General features: G+C 36.0%; 1 protein-coding gene across 1 annotated transcript; it reads right to left on the reverse strand.

Moving 5' to 3' along the window:
* Window positions 1–4,747: 4,747 nt before the first annotated feature.
* abraa (actin binding Rho activating protein a) lies at window positions 4,748–11,057 on the reverse strand. The gene is made up of 2 exons (XM_079840964.1): window positions 10,091–11,057; window positions 4,748–7,003 (listed from the first exon to the last, which is right to left on the reverse strand). Exons 1-2 carry the CDS (start codon window positions 10,685–10,687, stop codon window positions 6,566–6,568), a joined length of 1,035 nt encoding a protein of 344 aa, XP_079697090.1. The 5' UTR covers window positions 10,688–11,057; the 3' UTR covers window positions 4,748–6,565.
* Window positions 11,058–16,066: the final 5,009 nt, after the last annotated feature.

Consider the following 16,066-nt stretch of genomic DNA (forward strand, 5'->3'; position numbering starts at 1 on the left):
ATACTTACAGTTATAACTCCGGTAGTGGCCAAGAGGTTTTTATGGCTGATATCTAGAGAGCAGAGAGATAGAAAGCAGATACATAATGACAATACACAAAATTACTAATATGTGAAAAAGAACATGTATGCTATATATCAACAAAGTAAAACTGACACTATGTGGAATGACCACTTCTGTAAATCGGCTGATCGGACGCAGGGCATCAATAGATATTTATCAGTCTATCACCAATTATAAAAATATACTTTCATTTTTGCACTTTAGACTCTTAAATGTCTTACAAGCAACCACTGATTTGGCATAAGCCAAAGTTAATTTTCTTCGTTATATTATTTGTGACTTCAGGATGCAGAATCTTTAGTAGCAATGATAAGGTTGTAGCATTAGATAGTAGCATACGCATGAAAGGCATCTTAGTTTGCCACGATCTAATGAGATTTTGCATGGAATTGGATTATAGAGTGTTTTCGCTGGCAGTCGAGCAAACATGTAGCAGCGAATGATCAAACAAATACTGTTACACTGCACAGATATACTGTGTGCCATCTTTATTAATAAATAATACTGATAGCTTCTTTTCATATGTCCTGAAATGATAGGCCTAGATGCTAGCACAGACAACTAAATGGAAGAAAACAGTCGATTTTTTATGTCCAGCATAAAAAAATATGCTTTTTGAGAAGAGAAAACGCGATTTATCACCCCTTGACAAAAGGATTTTTTAAAAAGATTGAATCTCGGGAGTGATTATTTCAATTAACGCTGAAAAAACATACCTCAAACACCCTCAACATAATCATGTTGTTAAGGCCATATAAAAGCACTGCCACATTCTTTTTGAAGAATTAAATGTTCATTGTCTTTAAAAAGCAATAACTAAATCAATTTTTGCTCACTTTATTTGTTACAGGGAGTAAAGCCAGATAGTCTCTGCATTGCATTAGAAACTTCTGTATCCATGTAGCAATGTAGTAGATACTCAGTTTTAGACGAAGCACTGAATGTCTCAGATCCTCAAGAATTTAGTGCCAAAAATATGTGCATTTCAGATGTGTTGATGGGCTAAAAGAAATGAATGAGCAATGTAGTGATTAGCACTGTATATTAAAAGGTACACTATGTTACTTTTGGGCGGCATGCATGCATTTTGTGGAAGAACATTGTTTTGGTTGTGCTTCGGCTCTGCGCGGATGAATATGTTAATCCTACTGTTCATATAATGTTCTAGATTTAAGAGATATATAACCATTTTAGATGGAAAATCTGACTAGCTGAAGATGTTACTATAGCTTTACCCATTAATATAGACATGGTACTTCCAGCACAGCACTACAAAAACCATAATGAAATTACCTTTCACAATATATAATTCTTTATGAACTCTGCTAGAGACTCGAGCTATATATGGTAGGGTGACCAAACGTCCTGTTTTCCCAGGACATGTCCTGTTTTCAAGTCCTGTCCTGGCCCTAATATAACAATTTTCTATCCATACAGAGGGGGCATACTTTAAATGTATTAAAATTAAAAAGGAATCGTTGAGTAAACTTAGAGTATCATTTGAGTGTCTCATTGCCGGGCCGAGTGTCCTGGTTTTCGGTAAGCAAAATATGGTCACCCTCACATATGGCATTAAAATACCATACTCACCTGTTGAGTAATAAAAACGCCATCTCAGCGTCGCTTTTACAACATTTCAAACCCCTCAGTTCTCGCCATCTCCGAAAAGCCAAGCCAGTTTTGGATATACATACAGGTTAGATGTCTTACGGCGTAGTCTCTAACGTCATCACCGGCGGCCATCTTGTCACAGTCAATCTTTTCTGGCGGCTCTGTGGTAACTTACCCGATGAAAGGTGAGTGACCTGAACACAAATACGCTTATCTCGCTGAAATCTTGACGGATTTACAAATGGTTTGGATTCTTACCAACATTATTAACGTGGCTAAAATTCTGGATGCTTGAACAAATTATGAATAATTAGTATACAGTGTCATAACTACATCTCTGACGTTTATAACAAACCAAACTGTTTGCAAATCGGTAGAAAATTGAGCAAGTTATGGTTATTTAAAAAGTACATGCACCATTAAAACACAATGTTATGAGTGAGCGAGGTGACTGTGACAAGATGGCCGCCAGGTGCGGACGTCGACTTCCTTTGGCCAGCAGCGCGGACGAGACATCTAGCCGTTATCAAGGCCCCGCCCACACTCTCGTTTACTGCAGAACTGTTATGTCTGTGTAAATAATCAGTTTTGGAAATGTAGATATTAAAGTTAAAGATCAAATCTCCAGCCAAAGATCCCGAAAAATGTCCGTTGGTGCCTCCGTGACCATTTCCCTCAGAGAAGCCGTCAATCTCAGCTGTCAATCATGACGTCACACCCCCGTTTTTATAACATGAAATAACTAACTAAAACTTATTTTTTTAAAACAAACGAACACTTGAACTTACATCAACGTGATAAAAACTACCTAAAATGACAGAAACATCTTTGGAGTGAGGTGTAATGTGATTGTTTAGTTTGGCGATTGCATGGAGAGGGCGTGGTTTATGAGCTATACTGCATCCGGCCACCTGGGGGCGATTGAGACGCTTTGGCTTCACTTTTTCAGGACTTGTCTGGAAGACACATTCATGATGACTCATTGTTCAAATTTGGTCATTTTTGAACAACAAAAAAGTTACACAGTGTACCTTTTAATATAAAACATACCATATATATCGATATACATCCATTTAATATAGCATACGTTCATTGGTCATAGAAGTCAATGTCTAAAAAAACTACATGTTCCATTTTATTGGTCTGTTTATTGTAAATAGACACCTTGGATTTAGTGGGCAAAACAACAAATAAATCATCAAAGGATGTCAATATTGAAATTTAGTTTTTTAGGCTGTAATACCTTGGCTAAGCAACACAGTGTGTATCAGCATGACGGTCTTGCTGATACTGTCAAATGGATTGGATATATTTACATAATAGCTTTTAAACTGCAAATACACTCCAGATGTTTAAAATAATGTGATTTATAGAGTATAAAAAATGAATTATCTCCATTTCATAGGAATAGTTTTTGTAAAGCCTTAACTTGTAAACCAGAGGTCTTAACACAGTCCAATTGTACGGCGGAGGAACGAGCATGCAAGAATGTCATTCTAATTTTCTGTCTTTCTCTTTCTTTTTGTAATTAATTTGATTTCAATCTGGTAAATAGTCATGGCCTTTCGTCATCGCATTTTTCACCTCACATTTTTGTTACTAATTAACGATTCCCCATATCAAATATAGCCTACTTGAAGTTGATATGGCAAAATAATCGACATACTCCTAAATTGGATGCTGTGATATTTTTTTCTTTGTGGAGATACTTGTTTAATTCCTTATTATTTATTATATGTAAAATAATGAATTTGAATTCGTAAAATAATGTCACTGTTCATTAATGCACAATTTAGTGTATTGTTCTGTTGCAAATGGTTATAAAGAATAAATAGCTCACTCTGATTTACAAAACATGTGTGCGGCTGATGACTGAAGCTCACACATCTGATAACCTTTGACAACTGACATATAAGAGGAGCTTATTGAGCACGTCAGAGAGAATCAGATATTTCTGACTGCCGGAGTGTTATAGTTACTCAGTCTGTCTGTTTCACTCAAGTCTTTATCAGGAGAAGAAATGGCTTTTTAAGAGTTAGATCAAGGGAAATGAGATCAAGCACTCTTGATTTGAGAATTGAGCTGGATGTTGGTATTTAGGGGATACAGCTGAGTTTCATTCTATCTCTCTCTCTCTGTGTGTGTGTGTGTGTGTGTGTGTGTGTGTGTGTGTGTGTGTGTGTGTGTGTGTGTGTGTGTGTGTGTGTGTGTGTGTGTGTGTGTGTGTGTGTGTGTGTGTGTGTGTGTGTGTGTGTGTGTGTGTGTGTACAGCCACTGTTTGTCACTAACAAAGGGACAGATGAATAATCTTGTCCCTGTTTGATGTAATTACAAAGGATTCAGGTCCGTTTAAACACATCCCACACACACACACACACATGGGTTTTCATGTTTTATGGGGACTTTCCATCAAAATATAGATTGTTAAACCGTACAAACTGTATATTCTATCCCCTAACCCTAAACCTATACCCATCACAGAAAACTATGCATTTTTACATTTTCAAAAAACATTACTTATATGATTTATAAGCCGTTTTCCTCAAAAATGTCCAGACAAATATTTTGGAAATTGCCATCATTGTGGGGACATAATATAAGGGGGTCCCCATAATGTAGGGTTTACCTGAAACACACACATGCACACGCACACACACACGCACGCACATCTCAACTCAACCCTAAACCTAAAATATGTTTTTGCAATTTTATAATAAAAATAATAATCATTATTATTGTATTGTATACAATTATTATTATAACAATGATTATTATTGTTATTATATATTATATTATATATTATTTATTAATATATTAGTTTAATAAATAGGATATATAATGTGTATATATATATAATTTACATTATATATCCTATTTATTAATGTAACATATTAATAAATAAGATTTTTTATTTAAATATATATCAAATAAAAATCTTATTTATTAATATAATATTTATTTATTAATATAGCATATTAATATATTAACATATAATGTATTTACAATCTATTAATATATTAATCTATTAAGCCTATACAACCTACAAATAATGAAAAAAGTGAGACATCCTCTTATAAGGCAATGTTGTATTTTTGTGGTTTTATTTCATCCTTAATTGACAGAAGAATAATTTCAACATCAAATAAATAATTTTTTATACTACACATTCAAATATTTATAACAAATCCTTCTGTAAGAAGACAATCATGCTTTCATTTTGAAAGAGGTTATTAAAATAAGTGACAAACAAAACAACAGCTAATGCTTGAAAATAGACGCAAACGAACAAATTATTCCGAGGAATCAATAATTGTGCAAAAACATAAAAGAAACCCTAACTCTGCTCTCACAGGGCCAGCATGATTTGTCTTTGAAGTAAAAGTCTGAAACATGAGATTATTTCCAAAACATGATATCAAGGCATGATTCAGCATTCAGAGGACGCCTGATGTTTGATGCGTGAGGAGACAGACATGAGAAGCATCCGCTCCCTCGTGTAAACTGTGAGCGAGGAGTCGCCCTTTCACCATCTCAAAAATGACGCTCATGCTCCTCACCACTAAAACTAAACCAGAAGAGCACATGTTCCTCTCAGAGAGTTCATCAGACACGCTCTCAAGGTTCTACTATTTCATCCTGCCAAATAAAATTATAAATAGTGTAATAGAGGCTAATTTGAAATCAGATAGCTTCTAAGGGCCCTTTCACACCTACCTTGTTTGGTCCGGATTTTCGGACTTTTCAGTTTGATCCGAGTCAAAATTAGAGGTGTGAAACCTCCCCCGGACCACGGTCCAGACCAAATTTGGTCCGACGATAAGAGGTAGTCTCGCTCCGGATCAAACTGAACAAAGGTTCTGTTCGTTTATTTAGCGTGAAAGCATTTTCTGTATGGTTCGGACTTTCAGACCATTTACAGGAAGTTCCTGCTTATGTTTAAATATTATAATGTTATTTTTAAATTTCATCTCGGCTATATTGATTATGAAAAGTGCAAAGATGTGCAGTATGTCAGAAGACAGAAGGTCAGAAATGATTTTAACCACTTCATTAAGTTTTGTAGAAAGCCTTTCTTTAAAGTGAATTTAGTTTTGTATAAATTGTATCTTAATTTTAATCAATGTTTCATCAGCCAATTGCCTGGATTTAATAAATAAGAAGCAAATAGTCTATAGCAGACAGTAATCGTGACATGGAGGCGCCGTTAGCGATCAATTGCATTGCTCTTGAACACGTCTCATAAATAAACCCAAACTCAGCCTCACAGACATGAGAAATATGTGTATAGAAAGCTTGAAATGTCCACTTTTAAATGAAAGAATTCGAAAAGAAATAGTCAAGCAATGTGCACTGTTCACTAGTGACAACGATATGCGTCCGTTCATTCATCTTGTCAAAGACGCTGACGTCAGACGCCGTTTGTTTACAAACCAATCAATGTCCAGATGCCGCCCACATAGATGAAGACGACAGGACGCAAGTGTGTCATGTAAAGTTCTTTAGTGCGCTCACATAATTGCAATGTGAAACCAAACCAAAACTAACCGAATGTATAAAATGTATCAAAACATGAACATGAACAGTTCGGACCTTGGTGTGGACTTTCAGGTGTGAAAGTGCCCTTAATGTAGTTCAATACACTCAACTCAAGCTATCCTTTAAAAATGTTTCTGGCAAAAATAAATAGCATTAAAACCTTTTTTGGGGGGGATTTGCGCAGCTTTTGCAATACATAAAAAGCAGCAATGTAACCTTTTGTTTAAGTGGAACCATTACTTGTTTTTAGTGGAAAATCTACATTATTTTGAAAACTTAGCTACTGAAAAAAATAAGTTACACCCCTGACACTGCTATGGTTAGATCTATTTTAGCATAGCAGCTTTCCAGAACATTAAACCAGTAACGTGATTATGATGTCATCATCCTGGCCCTTCCAGAGCATCTCGCCCTCAAAGTCCACCATCTTGTGTTTGCGACAGCGCAACAAAATCCCCACGACTTTATCAGAGATTTTAACGTAGCGGTCAAACAGGCGGCCGAAGGAGATGCAGATACGCCCCTCTTCATCGCGTTGGCCCATGTCGCGAATGATAAAGCACATCTCGTCCATCTCACGATGGATGTGTTTCTGGGCTCGATCGGCACGCTGGGCTGTTTTGGATCCCTCTTTGGGCCGGCCATATCCTGCGTCGCCCTTTTGGAGTCGAATAGCCATGGCGTGCTCAAAGTCAAACTCCTCACTGAAAGGGTTGAGCTTCTGACCCGCGATGTGTTCTTGAGCGAACTGCTGCCATCTGCTCTTCAGGTCATTCATCGTGGATATTTTAATCTGAAAACAGCAGAAATGGCAATGTTATTGAGAACCACATCAATTTTATGTTATATACAAAAAAAAGAGGTGCTGCAAAATAAAAAAAATGGACGAGTTTGGATAATAAAAGTCAACACTGAAAATTAAATGATAAATAATAAAAGCTTCTAATCTTTAATAAACAGATTTTTATGGAGAAAACAATTCATGAGATGAGCGGGAAAATTATGTCAATGCCTTTGCGTTCTCTCACAAATGTTTTGCGTTCCCCCGAGAAAGTTTTTACTTTTAAACTTTTAAAAATGTGCAAAGTTTCTCAATGGGGGTACACAAAAGTTTCTCGGGGAACGCAAACGCAGAGATTATTTTAAGTTATTAATTCAAAGCAGAATCCCAAACTTTTTTCATTATATAAATATGCCAAATGGAGCAGAACACAGACGAACACTTGGGGTTTCAGGCGAGTATTTACATAAAGACAGTCAGTTATTAAGCAAATAAACAGTTGGGAAAGAAATCAGATGTGTGTCATTGTATTAGATCCATGCATTCGGTCTTAAAGCCTAATGCTGTCTGTGTCATTAATGTTAAAAAAGACAAAATCACTCACTGCTCTTGACTGAATAACTTTAGTAGTTTTATTAAGAATCAATGTATATTTAATTCATACAGAGAAGACTATGCAGTGTATTAAAGTTTACTGTTTAAAGGCACAATGTGTAATTTTCACCACTAGAGGTCACTTATTCAAAACAAAGGCGTAGCTTGATGAAGCCTTGTGGAATCAAGGGAGTTGTTGTCTTCACCTCTACAGCCGGTGGAAAAGAATCCGACCGGACTCGGGCAGAAATCATATTCATCAATGAGCTCATCTTTTAAAGATTTATTAGCGTTACTGTAGTATGAAGCAGGTGGAGCTGAACGAGGCACTGGAGCGATTGCTAATGAGACACACGGTCCGTATCCTGGTTAAAATTGGTTATTTCTCTGGATTTAAATATTCTTGGAAACATTTGCGAGAATGCAAGTACACAAGTCAACACAATAAATAACATTGTTCTGTTTTTTTGGATATTTTAATCTAAAAATCTTACATATTGTGCCTTTAATGCAAGATTGTTCTAAATTGTGGAAATAGAGAAGTCTGTGTGTTCCAGTCTGGATCTTCTCCATAGTACATCTCAAAATTGGGAAGATTGTGATTCAGATCGTGGATTGTGATTGTTTGTTATAAGATCGTGATGTGAAATTTTGGGAAGATCACCCACCCCTAGTACATACTGATTTCTTGTTGCCTTTAAAACTCATCTGTTGACAATAATCTATTATTCAGGTCTTGTTTGAGGTGTAGACACCTGGCTTGTCACCAGACAGTCACATAACACTGCAGTGTGACATGCCTGAGCATTACTGCTACATATTTGCCATGATATCTTCAAGGGCCACTTATTTCACAAGGGCGCCATTTGAACCGGTGCAAATGCGTCTTGTGAAACGCAAGATGGTGAATCAAATACCACGGTGACACAGCTGTGATGGATCTCACTCATCAAGTTGGGGGTAAGCATGCTGTGTTTTGAAGGTCAGATGTAAAAGATCCATCACTGTTTTTATTTACATATATTCCATTGCAGCTTTTGAGTTTATGATGGAACATTGTGCTGCAATGACAGTATATATAGACTGTGAATATTATTTACAGGATAAATCTGTAGTTTCAAATAATGTTAACACTTTTTCAGTGATTCATATCTTTTTAACCAAGAAAATCTTATTTGACAAAATGGAAAATTGCGTCAACCGCATTTAAATGATTGTTTTAATTTTAGTGAAATCAAACTTTTAAGTGATAACCAAAGTAATGTTTTGGTGTCTTGTGGCTGTCCAAAAGAATATTACAACTAGTACTTTAGTTTGGTTCAGTACACACTTATACTTAAAGTCGCCATGAAATCAAAATTGAATTTTTTTTTTGCTTTAAGTATGAATATGTTAGCCTTACTGACTGTTATCTATAAGCTAGTGTGCTCCCCAAAACAATGACAAAATTCGTATTTAGAAGATATAAGCACAGTCTCTCACTTCCACTAATATGGATCAGTGATTTTGATGACTGATTTTCTGTTCAATCAAATGCGTTCTAGAATCTGAAGCCCCGCCCCCTACATTATAAATAGATGCTGAAGCTGCGGCTAAAATAGCTCATTTATTCACACATTTACTATTTTCTACATGGTGAATGGCACATAGTGCACTATATAGGGGATAGGGAACGATCCAGACAGTGTAAATATGCTTTCCATTGGGGCGAATTAAGTCTGGTTTCACGTTAGTGGGACGCGAACCGAAAAAAAGGGGAGGAGCTGCTTGATATGTCCCACCCTGTCTTCCTGTTTCAGTGGAAATTACGTCAACACATTAAATAATGCTGCACGTTTCAAGGAACTTCATTGGGACTGTTATAAAATGATTCCTAAATGCATGCTATTGACCTAATTGTGAACGAACTTCATTTTTTTATATGAATCTCAATATGGAATCAAATATAATGTAAGGGCAACTAAAATACATGCTTAAAGCATTTAAAATGTTTGTACGGTATTTTACATTATTTTCGAATGTAATAATAAAATGTGACAGATTTTTCTCTAAAAAATGCAATTTTGAACCAGTGCAACTTTAGCTGTGACTTATTTTCTTGAAAATACGGTAGTGTTACGGTTATCGACCCTTATTTTTACATTTTGTTCTGTTTCGGTTTCCTTGGTTTTGTTTCTGCAATTAATTATCATCAGCCATATCTTATTTATTTCCTGATTCTCCCTTATATACTCTTGGTTCAGTTTAGTCCTATGTCGGTTATTGTTTGTATGTGGTTGCGTTTTCAATGTATTCTTGATTAAAGATTATTGTAGTTCATTCTCTTTGTCATGCGATTGTTACAGGTAGATGCTCTAAGTATAACAATATCAAGTATCAAGTAATATGTTATTTGTGCTAAAACTAAAATATCTAACCACTTGTGGGCGGAGTTAGTGAAAATAGACTTTGCTTGCCAATAACAAATCAGTCAACATATGCCATAAACCAAACAGATAACCGTACCTTGTGTCTGTTGTAGTGTTTCTTGGGTTCGTTCTCATTCTGATCACTGTTGTCGCTCAGAGACGCTTCCTCCCCAAGACCACTGTCCTCTGTGTCTAAACTGCTACTTCGGGATCCCATTGTCTTTTCCTCTTTCCGTCCGGACGCCTTAGTTCCAGCTTTCCAGCCACAGTAACGTCTCCTGGTGGGAGATTCATTGCCAAGGAAGTTTTTGGTGTCCTCTGAGGTCAGCTGATTGGTGTTGATCTTCTCCTTGAGGCTGTTCACTAGGTCTTTTTCGTATTCGTTACAATTTGGCGTGATGCCTTTAGTCACGGTTACGGTCTTGATCTGGTCGTCCCCACCGTCTTCGCTATTCACCGATACCACACGAGGTGTGACCAAGAGTTTCATCTCACTCTTCTTCTTCTGCTTTTCTTTCTCGTCCTCAATGATGGTGTCGGGCATCCAGCCGCTTGGGATCGTGTCCTGCTTGTCGGTGTTTTTATTCGCCCAGCTTTGCCAGCTTTTGGCCAGGCTGTTCACCGTCGAAGCCACCTTGATCTTTCTGACGGCTCTGCTGAAAGGCTGGTTTTGCTGAACGGCAGCCGTACTCATGGTTGTTTGACTGACTTGGCAAGCTGTCGAAGTTCAAATCTCAAGGTTTATAATCCGTTTGGGCACTGCTGCCGGTCGCCAGGGTCTTTTATATGAATGGGAAGAGGAAGTCTGAGGTGGGAGGTGTGACATACACATGGTGATCACCATGACCCCAAACATGCTAGTGGAATTTCCCCAGTGGAATAACAGGTGGCCAGGTTATGACCAACTAAAAACACTTCTGTCCAACCGTGCAACCATGCAAAAATCACTCATGACATCCCACATGAGTGTGTCTCTTGTTTTAGAAGCACCCCAAACACTAAAACTGCTCAAAGACATCTATAGATCCTGATGAAACGGCTTCAAATGCATGCTCTTCTCCACTGCCATGGAATATTTTTGTACAACGTGCCAGCACTCGGTGTGATGATCTATTTTTGCAGACCGGGTGTTGAATTGTGCATGTGCGCGCTTCTGTTGATTGATACACAGGCCTGTTCTCAAACCGCAAGCCAAGCTATTTTAAGCAGGAGTCGTGCTGAGGGAAAACTTAGGATGAGCCTTGGATTTGCACATCCTCTGTTTCATTTATACTGCTTGGCTGATAAAATGGTGATTAGGAGTATTCATCTGCGGGACATTTTCATAAGGTTAACCATTAAACAACTAGATTACTGCAGGAATAATAGTGGCTCATAACTGCTGTGCTCCGACCCAAAAAAATGGACCGCAGATCTGTTCTGATAAGGTCACGGAGAGCTCATTTTAAATAATAACACACATATAATCATATAGTTAGGATAGTAAAATAAACAAGCTTCTCAATTGTTTAAATGGGAGGAGAAACACTTCCAAGTCTTGCTTAAAAGTTTCCACACCTCTTGCAGAATCTGAGAAAATGTGATTTTAACAAAAGAGGGATCATACAAAATGCATGTTTTTTTTTATTTAGTAATGGCCTGAATTATATATTTTACATAAAATATGTTAACATAGTCTACAAGACAATAAAATAGCTGAATTTATACAAATGACCCCGTTCAAAAGTGTATAAACCCTTGATTCTTAATACTGTGTGTCGTTCTCTGGATGATCCACGGCTGTTTTTGGTGTTTTGTGATGGTTGAGTCTCTTGTTTGTCCTGAGCAGTTAAACTGCCCAACGTTCTTCAGAAAAATCCTCCAGGTCCTGCAAATCCTTCAGTTTTTCAGCATCTTTTGCATAATTGAATCCTTTCCAGCAGTGACTGTATGATTTGGAGATCCATCTTGTCACACCGAGGACGATTGAGGGACTCAAACACAACTATTACAAAAGGATGAAACATTGACTGATGCTCCAGAAGGAAACACGATGCATTAAGAGCCGGGGGTGAAAACTTTTTGAATTTGAAGATCAAGATAAATTGTAATAATTTGTCTTCCGGGAAACATGTAAGTATCTTCTGTTGCTTCTGAAGGGCAGTACTAAATCATTTAAAAAAAAAAATATTTAAACAAAATAAGAACAATGTGGACATTTTCATCCTGTTCAAAGTTTTCACTCCCGGCTCTTAATGCGTTGTGTTTCCTTCTGGAGCATCAGTCAATGTTTCATCCTTTTGTAATAGTTGTGTTTGAGTCCCTCAATTGTCCTCAGTGTGAAAAAGATGGATGGATGCATTTTGGGACTTTTTATTTAGAAAAAAAGGTTCTATCTACAAAGTCCAACTTGGTTCTATTTGTGAGCCAATCAGCACTTCGATATCTATCTATCTATCTATCTATCTATCTATCTATCTATCTATCTATCTATCTATCTATCTATCTATCTATCTATCTATCTATCTATCTATCTATCTATCTATCCATCCATCCATCCATCCATCCATCCATCCATCCATCCATCCATCCATCCATCCATCCATCCATCCATCCATCCATCCATCCATCCATCCATCCATCCATCCATCCATCCATCCATCCATCCATCCATCCATCCATCCATCCAAAACTTAAAACCTTCAATCTTAAAACTGTTAAAACTACTTCAAACTTTCTGTATAGGCTTTCTCAAGCCAACATCAAAGTTTGTCTGCAAACTTTTCAATCCATACTGATCAGAGAAAGCCTGTCCCACTTTCTGTGGAATAACGTCCAGGTCAGATGTATTACAGAAGCTGCTTTCTGTCTGAACCTAAAAAAACTTAAACTAACGGTGCCATACCTGCAATAATGCGGTTCATTTCCCACCATAATCCTACCTAACATTAACATCTGCACTGGACACAATATTTAGCACTGCCTTAATGCTTAACTTGAACAAGAAAATAATTATTCGTCCTAAAATATTAAATAAATCTCAAGAATTAAATAGCATTAAATTTAACTTACTTTCTCATTAATGTCGACACATTATAACAATGTTATAATGTGTTATAACAACACTAATTTTATGTTTTAAAACAAATGATATAACAATACAAATTTTATGTTTTAAAACCAATGATACACTCAAAACATTTTTGGAACAGGTCAAATGCAGATAGAACTGTCAAATTCTAAAAAAAAATCACTTTCCTCTTGCAATTATAAGGTTATATCTTGCAAAACATTAACTGAAGCAACAATTTTCAAGAAACACAAACCGTTTACTTACACTCTTAAAAAATTCTGGGTTGTTTAAACCCCAAATGGGTCAAATATGGACCAAATTTTAAATTAAGGATTTTTAAATTAAAATTGTAACCCAACAGTTGGGTTTGTCCATATTTAACCAAAATTTGGGTTTAAACAACCCAGAATTTTTTAGAGTGTAAGTAAACTGTTTGTGTTTCTTTCTTACAATTGTTGCTTCAGTAATGTTTTGCAAGATATAACCTTATAATTGCAAGAGGAAAGTGATTTTTTTTAATTAGACGGATCGATCTGCATTTGACCTGTTCCAAAAATCACCATTTACAAATTTTGATATTGTACATTTAGAATACGTTTAGGGTCTCTGTCATGTATTAAAGAGACTTGCTTCCCATATTCCCATTCCCATTTTTGCTATATGGAATCCAAAAACTTTGACGCTCAATAACTCAAAACCGCTCAGAATGCAGAGAAAACCTTATAAGTCCAAGGTGGACCCATTTAGCACTTCCTTAATGTGAAAGCTGGCCTAGAAAACTCAAAGTGATTCTACACCTCATTGCTCAAGGATTATCAGAAATGCGATAAATATATTTCCGCCTCATGAATGTCTTTGCTTGTTTTTAGCTCCCACACAAGATCCCTGAGTCTTTGGGGACAAAAATAAAACGACTGTCATTTTGGGTGTTGTTCTCGTCTCTTCCTGCTTCCTCTGGCTTTTGGTGACTCACATACGGAGGAGTGTATCGAGGAAAGAAACCGTCACTTATATCACCGCTAACACCACCAGCTGGATGCACTTACTGGCTCACAATGCAGCTCAACACACTCACATTAATGCTTATTAAAAGCTTCACTGACTGGCCAATGTTGCATCTCGTAATGTTGTGACATTCACAACTTCAGACAATTCGCATTTAACTCATTCGGAGACGTAAATGGCTTTTCTCGGGAAGAGAATAACAATAGTATCTCAGTAATATTGCAACTGTTAATCTCATCAATAGAATTACATGAAGAACTTTTGTCTGTCTGCGGTTTAGAAGAGATTTCGACATCACATCAAATCAAATTCAAAATATGTAAATCTCAATCTTATCAGGTTCTTCCAAGACCAAATGATCCGCAATCATCCTGAAATTTCTGAAATGTATTTGTTATTTAACCTCATGTTGTTTTCGGGTCATTTTGACCCGGAGAGGATTTTCCCATGCCCAAAAATGCTAGTTAATGTTATTGCATTGGGCTAAAATTTACTGACTTAACCCAGTCTAACAACTTCCCAAAATATTTTTGATACTTTTTGAAAAAAAAATTTTTCACATTGTCATACCTTGTGGTGTTCCCTGTCAAAAATGACCGGCCTATAAAAAATTGCTTGAAAATCTCTCATTGTGCTACATCATCACTAAATATTAAATTCCTCCTCGTTTTCTTTAAATTAGGACCGGTTTTATATTTCTTTTTGGAGTTGATCGATCGTAGGCTTTATTTATCTGAGCTTACATACCTCAGTTTTTGAGTGAAAATAGCGTTATTTGTGGGTAATTTTGTAAATTTTACATAAAATATGAAATAATACAAGTAATGTTTAACCAGGATGATGTTTTTGCACAAAGTTTGCACAATTGCACAAAGTCACACTTGTGGTGTTCCCAGTCAAATGACCGGCCTACAAAAAAAACGTATAAATCACTCATTATGTTATTTTATCACCAAATATTGGATTCAATCTTTTTGTCAACTTGTTTTCTTTAAATTAGGACAGGGTGTATTTTTAAACAATGTTTTAACTGAATGATATAAACAACTCGCATTTGCAAGATATAAAGTCAGAATTGTGAATTATAGTCAAAATTGTAAAGTCAGAATTGTGAGATATAAAGTCAAAATTTGGAGTTATAAAGTCAGAATTGTGAGATATAAAGTCAGAATTGTGAGATATAAAGTCAAAATTGTAAGTTATAAAGTCAAAATTGTGAGATATAAAGTCAGAATTGTGAGATATAAAGTCAAAATTGTGAGATATAAAGTCAAAATTGTAAGTTATAAAGTCAAAATTGTGAGATATAAAGTCAAAATTGTCAGATATAAAGTCAAAATAATTGTGAGTTATAAAGTCAAAATTGTGAGATATAAAGTCAAAATTGTCAGATATAAAGTCAAAATTGTGAGATATAAAGTAAAAATTGTGAGATAAAGTCAAAATTGTGAGATATAAAGTCAGAATTTGGAGTTATAAAGTCAAAATTGTGAGTTATAAAGTCATAATTGTGAGATATAAAGTCAGAATTGAGAGATATAAAGTCAGAATTGTGAGATATAAAGTCAAAATTGTGAGATATAAAGTCAGAATTGTGAGATATAAAGTTAAAATTGTGAGATATAAAGTCAGAATTTGGAGTTATAAAGTCAAAATTGTGAGTTATAAAGTCATAATTGTGAGTTATAAAGTCATAATTGTGAGATATAAAGTCATAATTGTGAGATATAAAGCCACAGGGAACACTATTGGGTTTTCAACACAGCACAAGGGTTAATGAAAATCTCGGCTTCCACCGCAGCTCTCACATCTCATTTGTAGCTCTGTGTTTACATAACTCTATTAAGACTCTGTTGTCCTAGACATAAACAACTCATGATAAAGCTATTAGCATCGAAAAAAACATTACAATAAATGTGCTTTATAATAAATGCAACGAGCACGACATTCAACTCTATAACCTGAACGCATGTCTAATCTCACTTGGGCATCAGTGCAAAGATTGAACTGCATATG

Source organism: Gobio gobio (genome assembly GCF_949357685.1).
Source record: "Gobio gobio genome assembly, chromosome: 17".
NCBI classification, from domain to species: Eukaryota; Metazoa; Chordata; class Actinopteri; order Cypriniformes; family Gobionidae; genus Gobio; species Gobio gobio.

Excerpts from the sequence above, each read along its gene's own strand:
- abraa (XM_079840964.1), bottom strand. The coding sequence starts at position 10,687 with ATGAGTACGGCTGCCGTTCAGCAAAACCAGCCTTTCAGCAGAGCCGTC. Across the intron at positions 7,004-10,090 it reads AACACTACAACAGACACAAG|ATTAAAATATCCACGATGAA; the intron begins GTACGGTTATCT and ends TGCTGTTTTCAG.